The sequence below is a fragment of the Nipponia nippon genome, unplaced genomic scaffold, assembly GCF_047370975.1.
Source record: "Nipponia nippon isolate SJK-2023a ecotype South Korea unplaced genomic scaffold, ASM4737097v1 scaffold_6, whole genome shotgun sequence".
Lineage (NCBI taxonomy): Eukaryota > Metazoa > Chordata > Aves > Pelecaniformes > Threskiornithidae > Nipponia > Nipponia nippon.
The window spans coordinates 11,119,242-11,146,800 of NW_028262380.1; the positions used below are offsets into that span (position 1 = coordinate 11,119,242).

General features: G+C 38.6%; 1 protein-coding gene across 4 annotated transcripts in view; it reads left to right on the forward strand.

Annotated features, from left to right (window-relative positions):
* DOK7 (docking protein 7) overlaps positions 1-27,559 on the forward strand; it is a 71,366-nt gene that overhangs the window by 28,946 nt on the left and 14,861 nt on the right. For all 4 annotated transcript variants that reach the window (XM_087737750.1, XM_087737753.1, XM_087737752.1 and 1 more), the window contains 2 exons: positions 1,949-2,823; positions 24,428-24,470. In XM_087737750.1, the coding sequence (XP_087593876.1) occupies positions 1,949-2,823; positions 24,428-24,470 (918 nt within the window). The remainder of the gene's footprint in view (positions 1-1,948; positions 2,824-24,427; positions 24,471-27,559) is intronic.

Genomic DNA, 27,559 nt, shown 5'->3' on the forward strand with positions numbered 1-27,559 from the left:
GGTTTGTGACAAAATTCCACTGAGACTTCTTGAGGTTTTTCTTAGTTAGCATATAACTACTAGACTTGACTAGGTTGATGGAAAACAAATGAGACTTGATAGAGAAGCATGCCTTTTTTTTTTTTTTTTTTTTAATCAGTCACTCTGGTTAGAAAACATGTAGCCCAACTTTGTATATATTCTCTGCTTGAGATTACTTGAATTTATAACGTGATTCTCCTAAGAATGTTATAATCCTCAGAGAATGAGGAATCCTAGAGTAAGATTTTCGTATTCTGTTATTTGAGTTTTGCATTGGAAAATTAAATATTTGTGTTCATGGGAAATATTACAACAAGACGACTGTTCCTGGAGGTTTAGTGGGAGGACGTTTGCCTGAATCTGGACATCTAGGTTCTGTCACTGCCTGGGAGAACATGTAGCTAGCTCTACATACTTAAAGCATTTTCTTCAAGACTGTGGGAGGGATCCCCTAAAATAATTGCCTAAAATATTTGTCTAAGAGAAGTGGTTTCAAATAAATTCAATGATCTTATTTTTTCAATAAAAATGTATGGTTTTGTAAACAGAATAACTCTTATTTAACAAATGTATTTCTTCTTCTGGACATGTTGCTGAGAACTACACTAATATTTTTGTAGTTCATGCCTTCCATCTAGACAGCTGTATAATTTAATCTCAGGAGTTACACTTACGCAGGGGTCACAGGCCAGCATCATGCAGTGGGCACTGGGGGAAAAGAAAGGATTAGATTTCACGGGATAAACATTGCTATTTTGTGATAGTATATATCAAGAATTATTCCGCAAAGAGCAAGAGAATTGTTCTAAACTTTTCCCTCAACACCTGAGAATAGAAATAGCCTAGTAATACCAGAAGCTCAGGTCACAATTTGCAGTGGACCCTTCCTCTTTCTACCCCATCTGTCAACTTATTGCCCAAGGTTTAAAATTAATAAAGTTAATTAAAATTAATACCTACAAAATGACCCTGCTGTCAGCCTTTGTTTTCACATTGGTTTTATTAAGAAGGAAGGAAATAACATTGTGGACTGTGTGTGCCGCTACAAGAAAGTGGGGTTTCTTTGCTTGTTTGGTTGGTTTTGTGTATGTGTTTGTGTGATGTTTGTGTGTTGTTCTTATGCCCTTTCATGCCAATGCTTAATCTTTTTCTTCCATCTTCTGTCTTGGATAGCAGTAGTTACCTGTAAAAGTGTCCTTCTTCCAAGTATCAGTGAGAAAAAAAATTCTTGCAATATGTGCATAAATGAATCACGTAAGATCTTTTTGTATATAGATATGTAAACATTTTTATAATACTAGTATTCTCATTTTTGTTTGTTACAGTGATGTATGGTTGGATTTTGGTATGGATATTATGAAGAAGTACAGTGTAGGAGAGCTCAGGAGAGAACAGGACGGTCTTAAGTATTATTTTATTTTTGCAGTCTCTTTAACATTCATTTTGATGTCATTCAGATAAGATTTAAATAGAGAAAAAAGTACAAACAAGATAATAATTTGGTTAATTCAGATCACATAGAAACACGGAAATGTCTTGTATGGCTTTGGGTTCCAGTAACAAGGTTTTCTTCAGAGCATCCTCAGGTATTCTGAGCATGGGATTTTATGACTGTTCCTTGTGATATGAGATAGGAATATCTAAAATAAAACCAATTAACTGTACGGAAGTAAAATATGGTTGAAAAGGGGAGAACTTGGTGCATAAACTCTAAAAATTTAGCCCTGAATGCATTAGGTTCCATAATGTGGTAGGGTTATGGCAAGGTAACATACTATTTGCATTTAATTTTTCCTGTGGGGATAGGAATTATTGCAGGAATTCTGGCTTCCTGACAGAGGTTCCCCTTACAAAAAAGATATGGAATGTCAGGGTCCTTTCTGTCAATTGTGTTTTAAACAGGTTGATGTGTTTTCTTCTTTTCTAGGAGACGATAGAAGTCTTTCAAGCTCATCTTCAGATACCAGCCACTCGGATGTTAGTGTTGGGAGCAGGTTGACAATTTGGCCTGAACAATCTTCAGCCAGCACTTCTCAAGAGAGTCATGGACTGGCAGCTGCAAAGGGCATTCATCTTGGGGAAGAAAAGACCCTTCCAGAAGGGGCACGTGGCACCACAAAACCGCCTCCAAAGCCCCTCCGATCCAGACAGCTACAGGAAATAGGTCGTCAGAGCTCTTCTGACAGTGGAATAGCTACTGGTAGTCACTCTTCTTACTCTGGAAGCTTCTCTTCCTATGCTGGGAGCTTGGACATTTGCCACGGTGATGAGTTTGGATCATTGCTAAGCTTGCCATTGAACTTTCCTTCGGATCAGAGTTTATGTACTTGTCCTCACAGTGAGCCCCAGAGAGGTGTGGGATCAGAGTATCAGGTTCCCAGCTCTCTCAGACATATTTATGATATACCCAGGAGTTTGTTACAGGCAGCTTCTAAAGATGTGCAGCCGAAGAGTGCAGATTCCATGCTACCCAAGGACCAGGCCCTGTCACCTCAAGGTGCTAGTGACCCAAAACTGCTACTACCACACCTGGAAGCACGCAGGGTACCTGAGCACAGCCAGGACAGAGGGAGGCCTTCATCCGTACTCACAGAAAGCATCAAGGACTCGAGTGATGGGACATATGTGGATTTTGTTTCAAGGTGGTCAGACACAAAACCACAAGGACAGGTGTCAGACTCCAAAAGTAGTGAGTTGTCACCACCTAGTGGGGCCTCAGCTGACCCCTATGACACATGTAGCCCCCACCTTGGGATGACCAGAGCTCTTTTTTCAGCCTGTCCAATCTGTGGTGGACTAAAGGTAAATACCTAACACTGAGCAGATGCTAACAAGCCTTACTTAATATAGCATGATTAATTTAAAATGACTTAAGTTGCAAGTCATAAATACTATTATTTCCTTTATAATTTGAATTGGTAATAACTTTTGTGTTGCTTATGCTCAAGTTGAGAGGCTTAGCACCCAGTTTCCTCAAAATCTGTGCCTGATCAAGAAAACACTGAAAAATATAAGCTATCAATCATTACTTTTAAATTGGCCAATTTTGGTTTTGGGTGTATGTTAGTGGCTGACAGTGACAGACAGAAGCTTTACAAGCAGGCACATGAGAGGGCTGAATTTGTCATATAGTAATTTACCATGAAGGACATTGATCTGTCTTACTGCTGGTATTTCAAGAGAAGAAAGAAGGGAGGCCAAATAGTATGTGCTGCTCTTTAGGTGACCACAATACATATTTTTTATTTTATTGATGTTTTTCTTTTCTGTATCATTGTAGTTTGAGCCAGTCTTGCACAAGAAGCCAGATTAGTGAAGCTTCTCACGGGGGGAAGAGAAGATAGTCAAGTTAGCATGGCAATCCATAGCAGATCAACTAAGCCAGTATCATATTTATAACTGGCTAGTGACAGATACTTTAGAGGAGGTGTACAAAAACTGATTAGTGGTGTACTACCAGGACAGTGTATTTGCAGGAAAAAATATTTTTGATCACCAGTCACATAAAGACTGAAAACTGGAAGCATGGAGATTCATATGCCTTTCTAAACACATTTGCCAGTATCTGTTACTATGACTGATATTCCTATAAGTTCTTTTCGAGCACTGCTAAATTCTTGGCTTTTTATGGCAGTAGGCTTTATACATTAGTTGTACATTGCATGGAGAAAATATTTCTGGTTTTACCTATTCTGGAGAAGACCTTTTTGGTGAATGTGTTTGCTGAACTAGAAGAAGGTAAAGCTGTTTGTGTTGGTGAGCTGTTGAAAGGCTGGAAAGGTTAGATGGAGTGGTCAAAGGAATGTGTGAAGTAGGGATTCATCAAGAGAGACTTTTGTTTGAGGAATTAAGTATTGTCACTGAAGTGTGTACATTTTCATTGAGCATGTGGGATTACATAAATCACTATGAAAAGGGCTTGAGTGTATAGTAAGTTATGAAAGAAAAATTAAAAAATCATAAACTTGAGGGATTATTTTCTTCTCACGAGCTATTTCATGCATTTGCATCATTGACTGTCTTCACGTGTCTGAAAACTAGAAAATGCTGTCTGCCTAAGGTGCTTGTATAGCCTCTGTAACAGCATCTTGGACGTTACTTTGTCATGTACTTGCAGCATTTGGGAGGCAGGGAGGCACCGGTGTGACAGGCCAAAGTTGTGTCTACACTGATCACTAGGATCAGTGTTCTTCCGAGACCATCCTTGCCAGCCATCAGCACCAAAGGCCCTCACTAGCCCTCTAGCCTAATTCTGAAAGCTTGGTTGGATGCAAGAGCCTGAGGTTCAGCCTCCCACTTCTTTCTTCAGTGCAGGCAGCGAGGTGCACAGCAGTGTATCTGCTGCTGGCTTCCTCTGTCTGCTGCCTGTAGTTAGAGAGAAGTTGGGAAAAATGCACAAGACTGATCCCTAGGAGGGCTCTGGTCTGGGATCAGAAAGCTCCAAGATGGCTTCATTATAAGCAGCAAGGAAAGAATTAGTTAAGGTACAGTTAGCTCACATGGTCTAGTGATCTGAATTGTCAGTTTAGGCATGAATTTATCAAAGTTTACCCTGGACGTCTGTGGCAGACAGGAAGCTGAAAGTGAGTATTCCATTGTATATCTTCAAAGCCATTAAAGGCTAAATTATGCCACTCCTTCTTTAACTGCCTGTTGACCCCAACAACATACACACCCACATCTTTTATTGCAAAGTGCTGTCAAGTTTCATGGTGTTTCTAGTTGCCCTAATAATATCAGTTGGCAAGAATTTCAGGAACTGTCAATATTTAAACAAATTTGGTGAGCGAAACACTGGTGCAACACTCTTACTAACTCCTGTTTTAGCATGAGATATGCACATCTGCTTCTTATCCTTTTTTTTTCCCTACCCATTTGTAAGCATTTGTGAAAGAAATCTCATTAAATGGAATGATTCATGGGTTTGTTTTTACTTTTGAAAGAAAAAATAACCTTTTGATACATTGTCCTGAACTGTCAAGATGAGTTACTTCAGCAGTATTTAATGGACACCGTCTTTGGCTTTTCTCATGATGAATTCAGTGAAAGCACAAATCCACATGCTGTAACTAAAAAATAATTCTTATTCCTTATGCTCTGAACAGAATATGTTTAAGATGCAGTTAGGGCCAGAAGGAGTTGATTTATGGATTAATGAAGACACCAGGTTTTCACGTTTATTCAAATTCATGTTCAAAAGGCTTTAGTGTGCCAGTGTTTGGATTTCCTTTGCAATTTCAAGTTAAGCTGTTAATTAAATTGTGTTGATGGCTTTTAAATGCCTACTAATTAAAGTGAGTGAGTGACCTGAGTAAAGGAAAGTCTATGGCAGTAATAAAGGATATAAGCGTTGGTTTGTTTTCTGCTCTGTATGTAAACTTTGGCAAATTGAGGTTAGATTTGAGCATGTTGCCTGTGTGTGCTGGAGTTCAGCATGGGAAGAGTTGGAGAGAGGTTGCAGGATGAAGACATGCATATGTGGAAGGCATGGTGGCGTTCGTGACTGGGATTGACTTGGTTGAGAACCACCTGCCCCACTAATAACAAGGATGATGATGAACATAGGGAGAACATACCCTGGGAAAGTGCCAAGGTTCAAACAGAAAATAGGGCAAGGAAGCCTTTCTGTTTCACTCTGGATGAAGAATAGAACCAGCATGAAGAAAGTCACTAAATACTGCTTCTATTATTTCTATATTGTATTTCATATTAGACATTGGGGATTAATAAGCAAGCATGCAGGGTGTTTTGCTTTCTGTTGTATGTTATTGTAGTGTGCTCAAGATGTCCTTCTTTACAAACTTCACAAGGTATGCCTTTGCTATGTAATTTTTGCCTAGGTGGTTTCAGTGCTATAGATGATTGCAGAGATGAATTCTTTGTGTATTTTAAGTATATTTTAAGCTCAGAATGTTGGATTGTTATGGGGTTTCTGAGTAAGCTGTAGAGAGTTATTATTGGACTTATTACATTTTCAACTACTTAGCTAATACTAATTTGATGAATAGAATTTGACTGTACGCTTGTTGCTCTGTAACTTTATTTGATGCTATAGTTTGAGAAATAATGTCAACCTTTTTTATAGGGTTTCTTCTTTTTTACACTATCATTGTTTGTAAATTTTCTTAGAAGTCTGAAAAATAAAATTATTTTCCAACTGTTTTTGTCCTTTTCCATCTGACAAGTACTGGTTTTGGTTTTGCTTTGCTTTTTGTCCCCTGACCTTCATCTTCTTGTGAGTTGAATTAATATGGAATGATTATGGCTGTCTCTTCACACTACTTAGTGTTATGCTCAAATCACTGTTGACAGCTCAAAATGTGCCTATTAGTAGGAATGACTTTTATGTATGTCTAGCTCACCCTAAACTCATATTTATGTCAGTGGGAGTTCTTATGTATGTAGAAATATAGGCTTGATTACTGCTTTGGTAGTTAACTTGCCATGATAGAGGAGAAAAGAAAATGTCAGTTTGTGCGTGGTTGTTATCATCAATCCTGTATTGGTATTCAGCTACCTACTGTAGCTGATTACTTAAAAATACCAAAACCTCCTTGGAGACACTGGTCCCAAATTAGCAGCCGGTCTACCCAAATCCTCTGTGAGGTATTTGTATAGTTCCTGCTACCACAGTAACGGTATGCCTCGAACTTTGAATCTCCCGGTATATCTGTAGTAAGTGGAAGTATGGGAATGCTGTGGTCACGATGCACAAAAGAGTTGAAGGGTTTTGTCAGGTAGCAGGATCCACAGCGCTGAGTGGCTGAGAACCCTTCCCTACACAATATAGGGAGATCTGGTACCTGCCTTGGGGGGATGTGGATCTCGGTTTAAGTGGGGAGTTGCTTTGATTAGCTGAAAGGCAATTTACCTCTTGTAGTGTGTTTTGTAGAAACTACTTTCTTTTGCATTACAACTTTAAGGGAAGGCATGTGCAAGTCTGTACTGTGATCCCTGAGCAGGCGCTTTATTCAGTATATTTAATCATGTAGCACCATGTCCCTGCAGGGCTTGTTAATCACATGCAGCCTTTTGGGAGTGCAGAGTCTCTGGGTAGATCTAGAGCTACTATGAATATCTGTGTTTCCATTGTGCATTGTAGACCAGGGAGAGACTAAGCCTAGAGAGAAGCAAGGCTGATGTGTCCTCAGGCAGAGAAGGGGCTTGAACTCTAAAGAACATCTTGCACTGAGGTCTGTTTTGTGGTCTTGCATGGACTGATTTAACCAAGGTGATGAACAGCCTGTAACTGGTTGGGACTATAGCCTTGATCTTCCAAATCCTGTACAGAACCCTTAACCCTGGATTTAGCTGATGTGTCTCCTTTGATTGTAGACGCTGCTTTTGAAAGGGGTAAAAGAGAAGGCCTATAAGGTGTAAACTTGTGTAGTGAGATTTGAGAAATAGTGGCTGCAGACTGCATTGCCACATCCATGTAACTGAGAACGTTTTCATTTTTTTTTGGCTTTTAATCAGGTACTTTTCTAATGTAGTATTAAAACAGATACTAAAGAAATCATAACATATTGTTATATACAACTTTAATGTAGCTATTTTTTTTTTCTGTTGGAGCCATTACCTCTTTCCCCATGAGACTGAACACCTTATGTGTTTATCTTGCAGTGTGTTTATTTCCCTGCTTTCTGTGAAAGTATAGGAACATGATTATTTGTAATTATACACCTTTTACATCTCTTTGCAAAGTTGTGTTTTGGTGGTTTTTTTTTTTTTACATTATTAATGTAACATTTTATGCTTCCTCCCACCTTCGAAAAAGCTGCAGGCTGTCTAAATTCTCAGTTGAGAAGGATGCATTTGTCATCTTCCACAGCATTGTTTCTACTTGTATGTCTGCTCTAATCCCAGAGCTCTGGGCAGTTAGGCAACACACACACCGTCAAAACTGCAACAGGAACAGTTTGCACCTCAGAGGAATCTGGAAGTCAGTCGTCGGTATTACTGACCTGAGTGACAGTGTGGTTGTGAGGCTCTCATATGCTTTGATGACCATTGATTCTGGGTATTACTGGCTTTTGGCATGAATTAGAAAACTTGTATTTGTGCTCTCTTCTTTTAAGATTTAATTCCAATTGTTTTTCTTTAAGTCCTGACTGTGATACATTAACCTGCAGTGAGGTGCATCTTCCATAACATGTATCACCACTAAATGAGGTGACTGCACTGGACAATGATTTCATAATCTGGCATTTTACTTACATTGCAGTTATTGTAAAAGGCTCTGAAATTTTTACAATAAAGTAGTGTTGCTTTTTGGCCTTTTCACAGATTCAAAGGCATCTTTAAAAACACCAATTTCCCCACAACATCTTTCCGAAATAGAAGAAATCCATGATCATTGCTGTCCTTGACTATGAAATGCAGTCATTTCTGGAGCTGGTTGTGCTGACAAAAGCACACAGCACTGTACAAATCAAAGATTGGAGCAAAAGTATGTTCTCTGGTTGGAACTGGCAGAGGAAAGGGGCTTAAAAGAGGTGGGTGTAGTGTTGATCACAGAGCTTGATTTGTTTTGTTTTCCTTTTTGTAGTTTTGGCCAGGACCCTGAGTCTATCACAGTGTTAACTCTCATCCTCTTAGGAAGGTGCTGTTGGATCTTCTTATGCACTGTGTTGAGATGTTGCTTATCAGCAGTTCACAGGGGAAGGAAGATTTTTTTTTTTTTTTTTTCTTCTCAGTTTACCACTGTTATTCTGTACAATATTATGCTTCTTGGCAACAGGCTTCACTCCCAAATAATCAAGAGGAGACCCAGCTTCCTTTTACTTTGCTGTTGCTGGTAAGGGCTCATATAAGTTACCCGGCTCTTCCAAAGCTTTGCTTGGAGGAGGTCACTTAATGGGTATGACTTTGGATTTGAGACTTCACAGTAAACTACAAGACAGGGCAATCCCACCAGAACTGTGCAGATCCAACTTGCTTTCGGCACTGTAGGAGGCTGCCTTACTTCTTATCTAAAAAATAATACTGAAGATACTCTCCATCTATCATGAAAGAATCCCCACAGTGTTTGTGCTAAGACTAGAGGTTCTAATCTGAGTTCAGAATAATAAGAATTAAGCTCTCGGCACTTCTTGGGATCAGGCACTAAGTGGAAAAGATAGCCTGTGGTCTGTAATGGGAAAAGAAGTGCCTGCCGCAGAAGCACTGGTAAGTGAAATGATATTAATAATGTCAAGAGAAGAGAGCACTTTCCTGCACGAGGGAATGTAGACAACCTAGCTCAGCAGAATTAATTCTTGTGTACTAAATAGAAATGTTGCTGGATTACTTTTCTGTCAGAGAGTCGGTGAAGATCTTGATAACCCGCAGTATTGACCTTTTATACACATAAGCATGAACAAATGGGAAAATCTACTTCCTCCCCTAAATATAATCGAGCTGGATAACAACTTTTATTATTACTACAACTGATGGCTACTTCTTCCTCTGTTGGGAACGACAGCTTTTCTGAAGAGAGAGAAAGAAATGTTTTGAAAGAGGAGTCGTCTGACAATAAAAGATGGAAAAAAATTACTTCCTTTGGAATGTAGGGTTTGTGGGGTTTTTGTTTTTGATCCAGTTGTAAAGAGACTCATCAGATTGCTTGGAACGTGGCCAATGGAAAATGGAAGGCTTTTTTTCTGTCGTCTTTTTTTCTAAATAACAATCCATTTATTTCTGGAAAAAATCTACAGAATTCTATAAAGTGTTAGCAGACACATTCTATCTTCATTTTCTAAAAGGGAGAAAGTAGAATTCACCTGCAGAGTGAACCACAAAAGAGATTAGGAAAGCATGGATTACATTGAGCTGAACTCAGAGGGAAGCAAATAACTCCAGCGGCAGCCCTGGATTAAGACCCCTAGGTTTGATTCCCATGTGGTTCCTCTCCTTCTGCAAGATCATAAAAAAAGTTACTTTAAAAGAACCTCAATTCCTTGACTTGCATTTCTGCAAAATGTTTGTAATGTCTACCAACACTATACTTTTAAGATCATGGATTAAAGAAAGCTATGCAGAAAATATTCTGTTTTGATTAACAGTCACTGATATCAAAGTAATTGCGTGGCTCAGAAGGAATCGGCGAGTGTCAGTAGGATAGCAATCATTTGGATGAGATGTCTGGAGGGTTGACAGCAGCTCACTGTGAGTAGAGGAGAGGACTGAAAGTAGATGCTCAGTAGGGGTGCGACCTTTCCTACCAACCCTTTTTGACAGAGCCACTTAAAACTGGAAGTATGCAAATTAGAAGGATGAAATGTGTTCCAACAAAATTACACAAACTGTGCTTAAATTTGTCCACAACCCATGACAAGACACATGAGTGGAATTAGTTGTGGTAATTCAAGATGCCCAATATACTTATTACTTCAAGATACCTATGGAAATGCTGTCAGTCTGGCTGATAATATCCCATACGGACTTGTAATCAGATTAGATCCTTAAGATATCAGTCGTGCAGAGGTTGTGACATAGGCAAATCTAATAATCTAATCTGTTTCTAATATAACTGTGCAACCTTATGCCAAGTTGTATTACTTGGTTTATAAAGAGCAAATAAGGTTTTCTTATATTGGCTTAGTAAAGTTTAATAATAGGGTAACAACATCTTCCTATGGGTAATGAGATTTTGACATTTGTTAGCAAGAAAATGGCAGGTGTGGCAACAAATCCACTGAAGAGAAAATTGTTTATTACCTGCTCCACAAAAAAATACACTGAAATCAATTTGAGGAATGAATCACTGAAGAATATTTATATGTTCGGAACAGAATGAATACTTCCCATAGGCAGGAGGGTTAGAAAACATGGGTAAGCCATTCTGGTATAGCAAAGCCTGCCAAACAGTGTTCAGGATGGACTGTTTTAAAGTTGCCTGGCGATTTTACGTATTGCTTTATTATACATAGTTATGAATGCTTCTGCTGAAATGCTAGGGAACATGTCTAGAGAAGAAAAGAAAGGCAATTCTGCAAAAGTCCACATAGCAGAGACTGGAAGAGCGGGGTTGGTTGCTCTGGACCTCAGGAAATACAGAAGAAATCCATACTAAACTTTGGTGTTCTTGCCCTGCCTGGTTTAGTGTTGGATGCATCTTACAAACCTGCATGCTGTGCTAGAAAGCCAGTTGCCTAATGCAGACTCCTGGCAGAATTTGTGGTGGCAAAGTTTTGGGCAATGTCTCACTTTAAATCGGAGGGGAATGCCAGGGTGTGCAAGAGAGGTAAGAAGCTTGAGATTTAGACTGATCTAGGAATTTTGTGTTATGGTTTTATTATTGTGGCTCTGACCAGCTTACCTCGGTCTACCTAGTTGTATAATATCTGTAACTGGATAATGTTTACTTCCCAAGGCTATTGTCAGGATTGATGGGATGGTGTTTCTATAGTACTTTGGATATGGACAATTCTACCCAAGTGCTAAAGATTATATTAAATGTGATGTTTTCCAGGCTGCAGTGAGAGAGACAGAAAGTTGTTTGCCTTTCAAGTGAACTGTGGACAGAAAAGGAACTCATTAATAAGAGTTACTAAAGAAGAAAATCAACCTGCCAGGATGGAGCAACTGCTCTACGATTATTTTTTTTTTAAATGCTGGGAAGTCTATTGCTAATTTTTATACCTTCAACAAACAGTTCAAAGCCATTTTCTATTTAATGAAAGATCACAGAGCAGTGGCACCAAATACATTATTTCAACAGAATTTTTTTTCTGTGAAATTGAGCTTGAAGAATGGTGTCTTTCAAGAACTGCAGAGTTACTGGAAAGAAGTTATTAATGCAGGAACCTTTACACTCAGTGGATTCAGAAAGTCTACAACTGAGGACATGGCAGTTGAAAATCAGTTCTTTCTAACCATGGGATTAGCCAGAGGGTGGAGCAATTTTTTAGCATTTACAAAGGACCAAGATATCAAGAACATGCTTAAGGATATGACCGAGATTCAAGCCAAGTTGTAACAACAGAGGAAGAAAAGAAAAAAAATTGTATTATGTTTTCTTCATGTATTGTTTTCTTAAATTCTTTTGGAGAGGCATATTGTATCAAATCTACTTTTCCAAATTTTTTTGATGCAATGATTCTTTTCTTTGATTTTTTTTTTTTTTTTGAGGTCAAAAGCCATTTTGCCTGAATAGGGATTAGGTAAAACTCTGAGCTCTTCCACAATAAGAGGTGTGAGAGCAGATGACCACAGGGAACTTCTGGAGCAGTTCAAGCTGTCTGACGATCTGCAGTTAAGTATTTCAGCTAGTCAATTGTCCCATCTTAAGTAAGTAGATACTTACTGTTGGGTTTCTTTGGTGCTGGCTAACTCAGCTCAAAGTGTAGGAACTCTGGGTCAGAACCACAGTATCACAATGAAACCTTAAAGTAACTGTGCCTGAGCAACTGAGCAAATCTTTTTTATGGTGTAAAAAATGTTCTTTACCCAGCTTTTTACTAGTTGCAAACAGCCTTTTCTGTTCCATTCCTAAATTAGGGAGGGAAGGATCTTCTTGCATACTGGCCATCCTTGCTAGAGCAGTAACATATTGACTGTGGAAGGGTCCCTTGAAAAACTCTAACTTGCTTCAGGGAGTAATTGAATCCATAAGTGTAGGACAGATGTGTGGGGAAAAATGTTACGTGGAGCTACTGTTGCTTTTCCATCCCCTCTGCTTCAGCTCCAATGAAGTTTGATGCTTCAATGTGTCTGTGACAACGTGTAATTTGTGTGTGTGTGTAAAAGTTAGAGTGAGCTTCCTTGGGCAGGATGGGGATAAGATCAAAACAAGTGACTGTTAATGCGATCCATATGATAAATGACAGCCAGGACAGGGTGAGTGCATACCAGTCTTACACACAGATTCTAGGCTGCGGTAAAGTGCCTTTACTGCATGCAGGCTCTGCTTGTATGTCTTCCCTGGCGTTATCTTTTGTGTATGTCCATGTTTTCTTTCCTAAAGCAGGGTAGATGAAAGAAAGCAGTCCTCGAGGCCTTCTCTGAAGCAGTTCAATCCCACACAAGTCCAAAGACTAGATGGAAAAGGGACTTTAAAGTTGACTTTGTGCTCCTAAGTCTTGTCACATGAGGATACTGGGCTATTCGCAGTATAAACTGCAGCAGCCAGCTGTCAATCAACCAAAATGACTGTTTCAACAGCTGGGAATCAGTAGGACATGAACTCTGGCTGTATTCCCTCTCCCCTAGCCACATCCTCTGCAGCAGTCTGGATTCTGTGGAATCCTCTGCTAATTCAATGCTGATTGGAAGCAATTTTGAATGTACAAGAAATTTGAGCCCGGAAAATATTAAGGAAATATAAACCTTTTCCAGATCTGGTTTATTACAAGGACAGAGAAGTGTTAAGTGGGCTATATCAGGGCTAGTAACTGTACACTTGAACCCTCTGTAGCACTAGGAAAACATTTCCAGATGAAGTTTGCCAATTCATCTCATTCCTTGAGACACAAAGTCAAGCAGAACGCACGTGCTATGGAGATAACTGCTCTAGAAAGCTTTGGAAAACTACAGAAATAATTATACCTAATAATTTATGGCAGTGCTCTCCAATATAGGAGAAGCCTGTGAGCAGCCCCCATGCATAGTTAAGTATCTGTATCCTTTGAAGCTGTGCAGCTTAATTATAGTTTCATTACCTTTGACAAACCATAATTTCAGTGATGGGTTGGGGATAAAGGAAAACACTTGTCTTAATCTTACTATTTTGAGCTTTCTCTCCCTTATTTGTCCTTCTAGTTCCACCCATTTCTTTCTAATGATGATCATTGATTATCTTGTTAATAATTTTTTTCTTGGAGAAGCTGACTAACTTTAGCTGTAAATGTGAGGTTGAAAAAGAAGGAAAATGAATGTGAAGATGATATTGCAAGGCTTTCATTTTTATTCTTCATAGGCTCATAATTAAGCCCACTCTAGTTCTCTCTTTGTGTGGAGCAGGATGTACAGGTTATAACAAGGATTCTTTTCTTCATGTCTTTATGTGGAATGGGCTGGAAGGAAGGAATCAAATAACTAGTCTAATGTAAATTGGCATAGCTCCATTGGCTACAAAACAGGCCCAAGTGTATTTTTAGTGCAAGCACAAGCTAAGCTCTCACTGTGGAACAACACTCTTTGGGGGAAGTAGAAGAAGGAACAGACTTTTCTTAGGGCAGTCCCTAGGTGAATGTTTCAAAATGGTAATTACAACTTAACATAAACTTTCTCCATCTCTAAGAATTTGTGGAGGTAGGTTTAATTTGTCTCTAACATCTGAGATTTCACTTTGCCAGCTTTTGAAATATTTTCACATTTCAGCCCTTCTCTATTTACTGTTTGTCACTGTAGCTGTAGAGTCATAGTTAAACTCTTTATTTGCAAAAAAAAAATATCCTTTTTCTTCATGAATAGATGTCTTGGATTTAAAGTCTTGTTGCAAGCAGAAAACTTGAGTAAAAGGGATACTTTATGCAATTTTGTATAATTGGTGGAATTAATTTTCTGTTAGAAACTTTTTGACAAGAGTAGTTGTAATAAGTTAGGATACTTCTCAGTACAGTGGCATAAGAGCTGTTTTTCACTGAAAAGTGTATAATATCTCTTATGCATGTTGGTTGAAGCTCATTCCCTTTCCTCATCAGAGAAGGAATGTCTCAGTGTCAAGAAATGAATGGATTATTGGACCTTTTGTCTTATGTGTCTCTTCTGGTGTAAATTTGCCATAAATCACTCCTTTGCTAATCAAGAGAGCAAGGATATCTGAATCCCTTTGTGAGTACATGTGTGCATATGTGTATATGTTAATCATTGTCCTTTTTGTTTATTTTCAATCTCTCCAAGCTTCCTGCTAAATGGGTACTTTTGTATGGACTTTAAAATCTTGAAATGGGCTAACGCTCCTACTGCAGCAGAACTATGTTGTTTCTACCTGTATGTGCTGTTCTAAGAAAATGTAGAACAGCACTTGCCATTTGTCAAGCCCTCCTAATTTTGCAGGTGTTTCTGCAGTACTGAGATGCTCAGTGGTGGCACAGTCTTGTGAACTTTAAAATTCAAAAAAAGTTAATCATGCCACATGTTGCATCCAGTCTGTGCACCTTGCCTCTTCTGTTTCTTTAACATGCTGAGCAAGAAGAATGAGATGAGAACACCAAACTGCTTATTATCGGCACAGCAGAGTCAAGTCTGCTGTTATTCATAGCCGTTTGGGGCCCCATCTGAGCCTTATTTTCAGTGGTACGGTAGTTTTGCTGGAGTCTCTGCCTTCAGTGGTTTTCATCTGGTGCAGAATGAGTGGAAATTAACAGATCTGTTGTACAAGGAAGCTCAGAGTAGCAAATGTGAGGAAACTGAGTGTGTTTTAAATATCAAATGTTCTTGGAGTAGTGTAATGCTACCCCCTGTTGGAAATTCGAATATATGGAATATAAGCGAGAATACATGAAATTGAAGCCTCTTTGACTTTGTGCACATTACTTTGTTTCCATTGCACTTGACAGGACTTCAGAAATGCCAGTGTCTATTTAAAAAAAAAAGAAAAAGATTTTTTTGAGTAAACAGGAAAGTTATTTTTCCCCCAGTTATCAGAACTGAATTCAGTTTAAAATAATCTTCTTTTCATGCTAAATTACAGCTGTAGGCACAGATGCCTGCAATTTTACTGTCTTTCTATAAGAATACAAATATATAACCTATTATAGTTAATGTTGATTTTTATTGTTCATAAACACCTGTCTATTCATAAAGGCCTTACCACTTCTAAAAGAGAAACACATCCTGTCTTTTTGCATGGCTAAAGCTACTGTATACGCTATTATTCAGCTGCATGCTGAATAACAGCAGTCGTGTTCACCTGTGAAAATGTGAATGGTTAAAGGAATGCTGTGGGTGTGCTGCGGAACCTTCAACAGTCAGGACCAATTTGTGTTTGAACTCTCTTGCTTAAGCATTTATAGCTGGAGTTTCTGTATGTACCTTAGGAGAGGTGGTTTAACTAACAGGAGCCTAGATGAACAAGGCTCTGAAAAGGGGAAAAGGGAATGTAATGTTGCTATGAAAACATCCCTAAAAAATTGACAACACTAGCTTGAATTAGAAAATCTGCTGGGTGTCTTAAATTAAAAATTGTTCCTTCTCATAAAATTTCAGAACAGCTCTTCTGCTCCTGTAAATCGTGACAGCTCAACTGAGGAGTCAGGGGGAACAACGTAGGTGATTCTTATTACCTGGAGGAATTGGCCGTCTTTATTTTGGCCCTAAGAATATATGATATGCTGAACTTCAGGTTACATCAGGGGTATCTGCCTTGGATCTTAGACCTGAATATCTCCAAAGAGGAATCTCACAGTTGGAGAAAAAGCAGTTATTGTTTCTGAGCTGAGTATATTTGATGGTTTATTTTAATGGCAATAGTGTAAGGAGTCTTTCATGTCCTGAATGGCAGAATGATTGTTATGAGATACATCTAGTGAAAGATAGGCAGTGAAGGCTGATGTTAATAAGTTTTATTATGCATCTGGCATCAATTCACAGGTGTATTTGTTCAGGGTTCTGTGCTCTGAAATGAGGAGATGCTATGCCCCAGTTGTCATGTTTGATGACTATACCCTTTGACATTTGCATATGGTGTTTTTATTTTCTGTGAACAATTGTTTTTAGTTCCTTCCTTCTAATTTCTGCACCAATTCTGCCCATGTTTATCAAATACATTGAATTAAAATTGGTCTCAGAGGCAATTTGCGATGTCTGGCCTAGTTATTTCTTCTGGCTGGCTGAATTCTTCAGCCCAGTCGTGGCTCCTGCTGTGAAAGTCCTCCTGTATCATGAACTGGGAGGGAAAAATGTTCTGATCATACTCCAATGTCTTTGTGTTGTGAGGTCTGTCAGGAAGCTTAGATGAGTTCATCTGTTCAGTAATACTCATAACCATCAGTGTCTACGTTTTCATTTGAGATGTTTATATAGATGTACCTAGAGGGTTTGTTACTGCAGTATCTCTCTCTGCAGCTTGTCACTCTATCTGCCCTTACAAAACCTCCATGAAATAATGAAGTGCTTCTACCTGTATAGAAACTAGTGATTCTGATTTTCACCTGTGCTTGAGGAGGACAGGCTCTCAAATTCACAAAAGTATTTAGTAATTTTGTTTGATCTGGAACCATTATACCAATTTTTTTGAAGAACCATGAGAAACTCAAACCTCATGAAATTAGTCCAAAAAATTGTAACCAAAATCTGTATTCGAGCAAGGTGGCAGAGTATCTTTATTTTATTTATGTTTCTTAAGTTATTGTGGTTTTGGGCATTTATCTGTAACCATAAGCTGTCTAGCTGATATTGGTGTTAGGACAGTTTATGATGGTTTGGTGTTGTGTGCCTTCAGACTTTGCTACGTACTTGGGGAGAGTGTTATTGCATTGGGGCAGCTGTACGTGCTCTTGACTTTGTTTTTTGTCTAGCCTAGAAGTATGCAAGATTGACTTGTAATAGTGCCTGGAAACAGACACAAACTTCACTGATGTGTTTACACCAGTTGTTTTACATGTATTGGATGGAATTGCAGAGCTGTTTCCTCTAGAATTCTGTTTGAATACTTTTGTACATGATGAGATATGTGTGTGATGTTAAAAGGATGTTATTTAGGTTGAAAAGTTAAGCTCCTCACTGTTAAGGAATTGACAGATTTACAGTTTGCTCATGCCATCATGATTTTACCCACACATGTGTCCCTCTCGTGCAGTGAATGAGACAGATGTCCTGTGGAAAAAATGATATGTGACCACATAATTGCATTACAGTCCAGTTGTTCAATACGCTCCTAGTGTGACTCTTCGGTATGTTGAAATTCTAGGTCTGTTTTTGAAAAGCAAAAGACAAGAGCAAATCGTGTTCCTTGTTGCTGTGTCAGCTCACCGATGCCCATATATTATCAGTAGCAGAGCTTGAAATTTGACCCTTCAGCATTGCAACCACGACTCTTACCGTCTGAATCTCAGGGCTGTTTCTGCTAGCTGGCAGCTGGCGATAGCTCTGTCTCAGGGTGGAGGCTGGGCAGCTGGGTCCAGGTACTGGCTTTTATGGTAGCTGTGGCAGAGGATTCAGCCCAGCTTTTCTTTCTCTCCCTTTGGTGGACAGTTTCAGAGTATGCTAAAGGAAGGCATGTCATTTTCGGAGCTAATGGTCATATTCTGATGCCGATGGTCGTATTCTGGATTGGGTGAGAGACGGTTCGTGGCTGCGGGTGGCTGGGAAGCCCACAGCAAGAAGCAGAAGGCCCCTCTCAACAGAAGCATATGAAAATCACAACCGAAGTGTTCCTCTGTGAAAACATGAGAGATAGAAGCTGGGTACACAAATCTGGACTAGAACGAAATAATACTTTTCATTCTTTCTTGTCTCTTGTTTAAACAACACCTGTAACTTGTAGATGAGTGGAGCTGTGATTATCCCACAGGTTCCAGGAGGCGTATTTTAATGTGACACAGAGCACGGCTTGCCAGTGCCACTGAAATCACCAGCTTCAGGCTTCAGAAAATAGCTGCTGTTTGGGCTTGGCTGAGAAACCGAGATGTTTCTGAACTGACTTCAGCAATCTTTCTGTAAGCTGACAGTTGGCTTGCAACAGATGAAGCTGAGTAATCAGAAGTTTGTGGCTGAAATCGGAGCCCTGCACCTGAAGCATGCCATGGACAGGAGTTTGTTTCATTTGGAGTTGTTACAAAGAATCATAACATTTGATAATTTTGTATCTTTTGTTCAGAACCTGATCAGCTGCTGGGCATTGTGAAACAGCCCATCAAAGCAGATGACCTCTGAAGGTTGCTCCATGTGTCTGTATTTATTCACCTTTCCTGGGAACATTTTTTTTTCCTGTGGCAGCCTAAGCATTCCAACTTCAAGGTTTTCTGGTGATTTGCTCCAAGAATAAGTCATAGTCTTTTAATCCTCATGAGGAAAGTACCTTAACTATCAGTTTCATTAGGGACTGGTTTCTTTTTGCTGAAATATCTGAGCTTTGCAGAACTTCGGACATGTTCAAGAATTTTTCTTTTCCATTTTCTAAAAGCAATTGGCACTTTCCTCTTTGTGTGATGCTAGTTTCAAAATCTTCATCCAGAATTTCTCATTGTGTCCTTTGCTCCTTTGTGAAGTTGCTGACAGTTCAAGATACTACTGTCATAAACTATATAATGTACCTGTAATCTGCTGCCTCCCTCTACATACAAACTACGTGAAGCAGTTGGGGGACTGTGATGAAGGGCCACCAGCTATATACAGCAGGCATGGAAGTGTTTGTTCACTGTTAGAGAAGTGTGCTTCACCGTTCCTGCTTTTGAGGGACCATCTTCTGGATTTTGAGTCATGATTTTCATGGTTTTCTCTTGAAAAACTGGATGTTTTGTATGGTCTTGATACTGCACAATAGCTTTAAAATAAATGGAGAGGAGAAAAAATCTAGATCATATTCTCCGTGAAAATTAATCAGCTGACCAAAGTCGCAATCCATTCTCTCTGTTTCTGAGTGCATTTTTGTTATGTGCTGAATAAAAATCTCACAGTGCAAATAGTTGCTTCTGTTACTGTTGAGTATGAATTCATCTTTCACAACAAGAATAATCTGGGAGCTGTTGTTTATGTTGAGCCTTTCTTCTTCCAGCCTGAGGACCTGGACTGGGGCAAAACTTCATACATGTCCTTAGATAAAGCAAATGACACCTAAAAATCATAGAATCATAGAATAGTTTGGGTTGGAAGGGACCTTTAAAGGTCATCTAGTCCACCCCTCCTGCAATGAGCAGGGACATCTTCAACTACATCAGGTTGCTCAGAGCCCAGTTCAGCCTGACCTTGAGTGTTTCCAGGGATGAGGCATCTACCACCTCTCTGGGCAACCTGTGCCAGCGTTTCACCACCCTCACTGTAAAAAAATTTCTTCCTTGTATCTAGTCTGAATCTACCCTCTTTTAGTTTAAAACCGTTACCCCTTGTCCTATCGTAACAGGCCCTGCTAAAAAGTCTGTCCCCATCTTTCTTATAAGCCCCCTTTAAGTATTGAAAGGCCGCAATAAGGTCTCCCCAGAGCCTTCTCTTCTCCAGGCTGAACAACCCCAACTCTCAGCCTTTCCTCATAGCAGAGGTGCTCCAGCCCTCTGATCATTTTTGCGGCCTCCTCTGGACCCGCTCCAACAGGGCCATGTCCTTCCTGTGCTGAGAACTCTAACCCTTACTAGGTTCAGAATAATGGAGCTATAAAAAGGTGCCAAACTGAGATGAGCTGAAAGAAAAGCTTTATTTCTGAAGATACACAAAGGGAATGACATAAGCTGTGACTGATGAGGTGTGTCTGAAATGTTGACAGTTATCAGGCAAATGGCATTTCATTCCTCTTGCCAGTGATGATGGAGCCCAGCTCAGCATTACAACCTACAGAAGCTGATCCACTTTTTCTTGGAAGTGTGGTTTCCTCCTTTTTAGGATTAAAAATATGAAACAAAAATATTTTGGTTCTTTGAAAATACATGTTTTATATGGAACAACTATCTGTCAGTTCCTGCCCTTAGAGTCAGTAATGGGAGGGATTTGTCTTAAGACAATATTTTCCTTCATTTTTTTCTGTCTATCTGACTCATAAGATCCTGGCTCCTTTTTTACACCACAGAGATGAGCTTACAAAGCAGTTATGATCCCTCTTGTCACTATGAATCTGGCAAACTTCTTCCAACAACAGGAAATTGGATAGTACAGTAATCTTTGCTCCTTGCTTTGGAGATTGTACTGGAAGATCTGGACTTTGGGGCTGATCTTGTGTCCAGAGACTAAAGCTCCCGTTAGCAGCAGCGGAGCAGGGTTGGATATGTAGTCCATGGACAGTGATTTGAGTACATAGAGAAAGGTAGGCATGCTGCTCCTTATATGGAACAGTATTTGTGCCTGGTAATTTTTTTAAATGAGAACTGGTCTGGTAAATCATATATTTCAGGAAAGTTCAAGTGAATGAAACTTTGAATGAAATCAAATGAAACTTTAAAAGAAAAAAAAAAAAGGGGAGAGAAAGACAAAGATATACCAAATATACATGGGGTGGGGAGTGGGAAATAATTCCATTTTGATTGTAAAAAGGATTATGTACTATGATGGTTATTTGCACACACAGAAATAAATGCCAAGCCTTAGGTTCTTTTTAGCTGTTTAGGGCAACAGAGCTAATCTATGAATAATGATCCAGCATATCAAACTAGTGGGTTCTCCTAACATCTATCATTGAACCCTACCCAAGATATTTGGAAGCAGAACATCAAAAATGAATGTCATCTGACAGCAGCCAGATCACTACCAGAGTTAAAATAGCCCTGGACATGTAGCTCATGATGCGTGATATACAAGTGGTACATATCCATTTACTGGGGGTGTTGTAGTGGTGAGGTTGTTTGAACTAACAACCATGCGTCGCATACTTCAGCACTCAGCTCTTGGGTCACAGATAAAAGAATCTACATTAGAAAGATATTTAACTGATATTTATGAGCAATATTATGAGACGTGGGATTTAGATACTCGTTTTGTTAGTTATTGTCTGAATATTCTAGCAGGCATAACAAAAGCATATTATTTGAGTGAGATCACTTACCCCTTTTCTTCTTTGGTGTAATCGTGTGATAGGTTGAGATATGTATTATAGTTTGCATTTGAAAACCATGCATTTGCGTTTGTACATTATGCCATAATAATTTAAAAAGTTTCTCCTACAGACAAAAGCATGTTTTGCCTGAGTTTTGTAGAGTTTAAAAAGGGCTTTTAAATCTTTGATACCATTCTTTCTACTGAGTTGCCTTAGCAGTAGCCACTGTAAGTTAGTGAAGTCTCTCTCTTACAAAGGATTGCAGCAGGAGGCCTCAGTTGCAGAAATAATAGAATATGATATATTGAAATGGAAATGAAGACTACAACCTTATAGTCTGGAAAAATCACTTGATAACACAAGACTGGTTTTATTTTTGTTATTATCTCAGACTTTTTTTATCTAATCACATCTGATTCTTTTAGTTATTTGTTGTCTTTCATCCATTCACTATAATGTCAATATTTTATGTGTCCCACATCTGATGTAATTTCACACATCTAACTTCTATTTGCCTTTTTGCATCTTTCTTTGTCAAGTATAATCTAATCTAATATGCTGTTTTTAAAAGCAAAAAAAGTTGCCAGAAAGCTGTGAGATCCTTTCTCATTAGCAAGATTTGATTTTTATGCGTTTCAATGCTGCAGTCTGCCACTTTCTGTTCCATTAAGTAAGCTAGTAGATGCTACTTTCAGAGGCAGCATAATCTGCTTTACATCCACAGACATAACCAAAGTCAGGAAAATTATTTTTTGACGTTCTGTATTAGTAAACCCCTAATAAATTACTGGGGGCAGGAAAAAAGCATTTTTCAAGTCTGCTGTAAATAATAGTGACAAAAAATTCATAGAAATTCTATTGTAATGGAAAATATTTTTACCTAAATATGCAGAATATTGCTTATAATGGACTCTAAAGTTGTCTGTCCTTTATCTGTGCAGATACTTCTGCATATTCCCTAAATGAAAGCAGCAACTTCTGTGGTGGCACACAGTAACTATAGAAACAAATAACATCCACTATGCTTAAATTAATAAAATCCTCTTTTTCTGAAATGTTGTGGGATGTTTTTTCCGTTTCAGAAATGAAATCTTGGCCATGTTTCTGATTTCCTCCCCCTCCGTTCTACTTCTACTCTAAACAGTTGCTCAAATTCAGTGTCTCTTATATTAAAATATTCAGCTAGCATAAAAGCTCAAGTAAATACTGAAGCTGTAGATTCCATGCTTGCAATAGGATCAGGCAGAAACATCCCCTATGTTGTGTGTTATTTCCCTATGTTGAAAGTTGTTCTGTGTTGCAGATTAAAACTGTGTTTAAAAAAAAAAAAATCTTATACCACTCCCCTACCCCAATTTTTCCAATTAAGCTCTTCTATTGTATATTTTATTGGCTGAAACAGAATCGGTATAATCTTTCCTAATCTTTTTCTGGTTCATTGCAAGGTCCATCAAAGCCAAAAAAAGCCTTTCCACCCACTTTAACTGAAGTTGGATCTATTTGACAGCTCTGACAGATTTTCGTGATCGTCACATGTAATGAGCTTTACGTCTTAATATGTTCGCCTTAAGAAAATGTTGTGCAGGAATTAGTATGACTTGAACTTCTACATGGATAATAAGTAAATAATCTATTTTGTTTTCTGTTGAGAAGTTTTGGGAAGTCAACACAGTGCCTGCATAGGGGGAAGATACATGTAAAGTATATGTAAAGTCCTGAGTGTGTCCGAAAAGCCACCACTTTATAAGAAAGTACAGGAAATGAAGAGTTATCAGAGGTCACCAGTCTGTGTATTTAGGTGAAGAAAATTACTATCAGGTGTTATATAAAATGGAATTTTATTGCTTTGGAATTAAGCAGTGTTATTGCTCAGCTCTAATAGGTATATAGCGTTTTTCTCCTTCAAAGTCCAGAAGACACATTTATTTATCAAAAGGAATGGATCATGATGATGAATTCTTGTTCTCACCAAGGTCACAGAAATAAGAGAGATCTCTTTGGCAGTATGGTGGTCAGTAGCAGAGACCAGACTGACTTCACAGCCTACCTTGATGTTGCAGTGCAGGAGCAGCCTTGATACCATCTGGAGATGGAAGTGCCAGAGTGTCCTCCAGATCAGCTTTGAATGACATAAAGAGTATAGCTGGGGAGAAACCTGGCCTGCAAGCATGTTTTGGAACACGCTTACTCTTAAGTGTGAATAGGCACTGGTACTCTATGCCTGACTGCTTTGATGTGCTCTAGCTGCCGTTGTATCAACATGGTATGGGCAATGTGAAGCATCTGAGATGGCACAAAGCTTTTCTTGAAAGACTCTCATGTCACAGGTGGGATTTGTAGGCAGTTTGAATTCAAGGCTAAAATATGTTGGGTTTATGGAGCTGAGTCAGAAGCACACCAGGTTTGGTCTGTTCGCAGCACCTACCATTTTAAGCAAATATATGCACAGCCTTAATTGACATACATTACTCCAACTTGGTCTCATCTGCCTCTGAATATCAAATTTTTTTGCTTTTTGCTGTTTAATTCAAGACTGATTTAATAGTGCTAAGCTTCACTGTGCCTCTTACAGTTGTTGCAAAGCACCCAAGTCAAGTGAGTTAGCCTTTACTAAGAAAGGTTTTGCAACTTATGCATGTTCTGAACACATTTAGGTCTGAACACCTTTGTTTCTGTTCTGGATTTTAAAACTACATGTTAAGCGCTTGTGATGGTGAACTGATTTCTCTGCCATTCTTCCTATATTTTGTAAATTTTCTATTTCTTGTAAAGATTTTTCATTCTAAAATTTTCTGTTTTCTTTAGGGAACAGCAATATTACAGTCTGGAGTCTTACCAGCTATACCAGGTAGGAGCCATTTAGTTATTTGCTTTGTTAAAGAATAATGCTTAAGTCCCAAATTGTGATGACAGAAAGAGATCTATGGAAGCAGAACTAAGGACTACATTGAGAGGTATCCTGTTTGCGGCTGGTTTTGCTGCTGCAATTCATGACTGTCAATTATGAAATACATTGTAATCTGTAGTATCTTTGCTTGCAAAGATTAATATATTTATTTTTACCTTCCTTCTGTAATCCAAAGAGGTGCAAAGTTGTCGATTTCCATACAAAGTTGTTTAGTGCTTTTTCTACTTACATAGTTGAAGAACATCAAGAAATTGTTCTTTTTAAGCTATATTAACACCAAGGGGAAACTTGATTTACATGTTCAGTGTGTATACCCAGTTTTCTAAACAACACAAAACACAGGAATGCTTCCTTACCAGAGGCAACAGGGAGATGCTTCTCTCATGTCAGTGGAACTACTGACCGACCGACCAAATCAGTAAAGGGAGGAAGCTGAGTATCTGGCCTGGAAAGATTATTTAGGCAAAGGTAACATGCTGACTTTTGTATCATCATTTTACTTCAAAGATAACATTTCGTAAACCTGTGGTTGTGTGTGTTGTCTCCACCTTGTTCTTTTGAGAGATCTGTGCGAAGAAGTCGTTTAGTATCCTAAACATCTTTATATTCCTTAAACCGTTTACCTGGTAATTCAGTAGATCCATTGAATTATCAGGTTGCCTGCTTCCAATAGATATAGAATAGAAACTTTTGTGCTTGAGTTTCTTAATTACTTTTAAAAAGCTTGGCAAATATGTAAAGAAGTATAGCTGATTGATACTTGTGTGAACAAATCCAGTAAGATATCTAGGATCAGGAGGTGTCTCTGGAGAAGGTCATCAGTAACTCTATTCCTTTGTCTGTCTTAGCGGGAGAAAATCCAGAAGCATTTAGCAGATCTTGTTCCTAGTTATTCTGCTCGAGTCAGTGGAATTACTCTTGATTTATAGATGTGTAAGTAGAAGGACAAATTGGATCATTAACTCTAATTTTTTCTTTCCTTCTGGTACTCAGGTTTCCAGTCCTCTAATCAACACAAGGAAACCAGAGCACTTATGATTAAAGTGTGTGTAAATACAAGGGAACTTGGGTCTATAGCTGTGTGTGGTGGGCACAATATTATTTCTGCATTAATTTCAGTGGCAAATTAATTGTGGATGCAAGCAATATCTGACAAAAACTTAATCTCAGACTATTCCCGCAGATGAAGGAGTTAGCTGTTTTGATAAAACCTCTCATTAAGCAAATTGGAAATGTAGAAATACAGGACAGATTTTTGGCTCAACAGAAAGGGAAGATACAAAACTGAAGAAATTTGAGTGGGTGGGTTTTCATGTCTGGTACACTGGGAAAATATTGTTTAAGAAAAGAACGGAACACTGGTTGGAGTAAGTATGAATGCTTCAGGCAAATACAGCATCTAAAGCCAGTGACTAAAGATTTTGTGGGGTTTCATCTCTCAAATGCTTTCATCATATACCTGTATAACTTTATTCTTCAATACATTATTTTTCAGAATACAAAAGAAACGCATGGTTTCTCTGTCTCGTCACATTTTTATTATCCTCAGATATTTCATTTTAAAGTATTGTCTTCTATATGTGTGAACATTTCAAGTATAATTCAACTTGATCTTGCAAAGCTTTCAAAACAGTACTGTAGCCTTTGAATGTGTTGCTTCCACCATCTTTGATCCAAGCCATTAACTGAAGGCCCCTGGGTGCTGAGCAGTCATTCAAACAGGTCTGTTGGACTAAAGGAACAGCATTAGAACCTTTCTATGTTTCTCTATTATGATTTTTTAATCCATTGTTGAGGATAACATAAGGGCACATTAATTTGAGGTAACTACTTTCAAAACCTGTCTTGCACGTGTATGTGGCAAGATACCTCTACTAGCATGAATGACTGTACAATGACTCAATACACAGTTATAATGTTTGCTACTGTGCCAGTCCACTTTGTCATAAGCGTATTTCTTTTTTATCACAGAAAGGATTGTGTTGTATTTTCATTCAAATACACTTGTACGAATGCAAACCCACTTCTTCCAGTGCTACAGATGCCCACATATTCTGTACAATATTTTTGCTCTTGAATGCCTCAGTTCTGTAGCAAGAAATGGAGTTAAAGTGCCAGTATCCATTGTTTAAATATTTTTCAGTTTATTGGTAGTGAATGTGGGTAATGATATTCTCTTTCTACTGTTAGTTATATATGCTGAGCAATAGGCTCAGCAACTTCAGAGAAATGTGTCTAATTGTAATGGCAAGCTGAAAAGTGTTCATAAAAGTGGCAACAATTCCGAATTGTATTACTAGATGGAAAAAACAAAGATGGGGTGAATAATTTAATCCTGGTTTAAATAATTTAGTTGCCTTTGTTATAAATAACTTCGTAAAGATTGATTAGAAAGAGAGACTAAATTAGATCGCTTGCATTTGTAGGAGGGAAGTGTTCCCATTGTTATCATAGCTTTGTACTAGAGAGCAAGGTAAGGGATTCTTTGTAGTTGTATGATGTGGGCATGCCAGCTCTTAAGTATAATAGACTGCATTTATGGTTACTATGGACCTTAAAATACCATGACAGGATAGAGGTTCAAAAATGTGATTCAGATTTCCTAATTTCTGAGACTGCTGGATTCTGGAGGCACCTAGGTTTAGTACAGTTCATCTAAGAAGTTCTCATGGGACCTATACAGAGTTTCTCATGAATGCTTAAGAAGTTTTGTAGCATGATCTAGTGGATGCAATTTCGGAGATATGTATGTAGGTCCTTTTCTCAGGAGCTGCTTATGTGTTTTGAATTAAGGGATCATGAAGGAGATGCACATTCAGTGTTGAGAGGTGGAACCAAAAGACAGCACATTTCACAGAATGGTGAGCTGAAGAGCTTGTCATGATCTTTATTATCTTTCTGGTACTATGAATCAAAGTATGGTACTTCATGCTCTCCTCCAAAATATTTGGATTTTCTCAGTTGAGTACAACTCAGTCACAGCTCTCTTGTTTTATCAATGATGTTCAAACCATGAGGTTGTTTTGTGG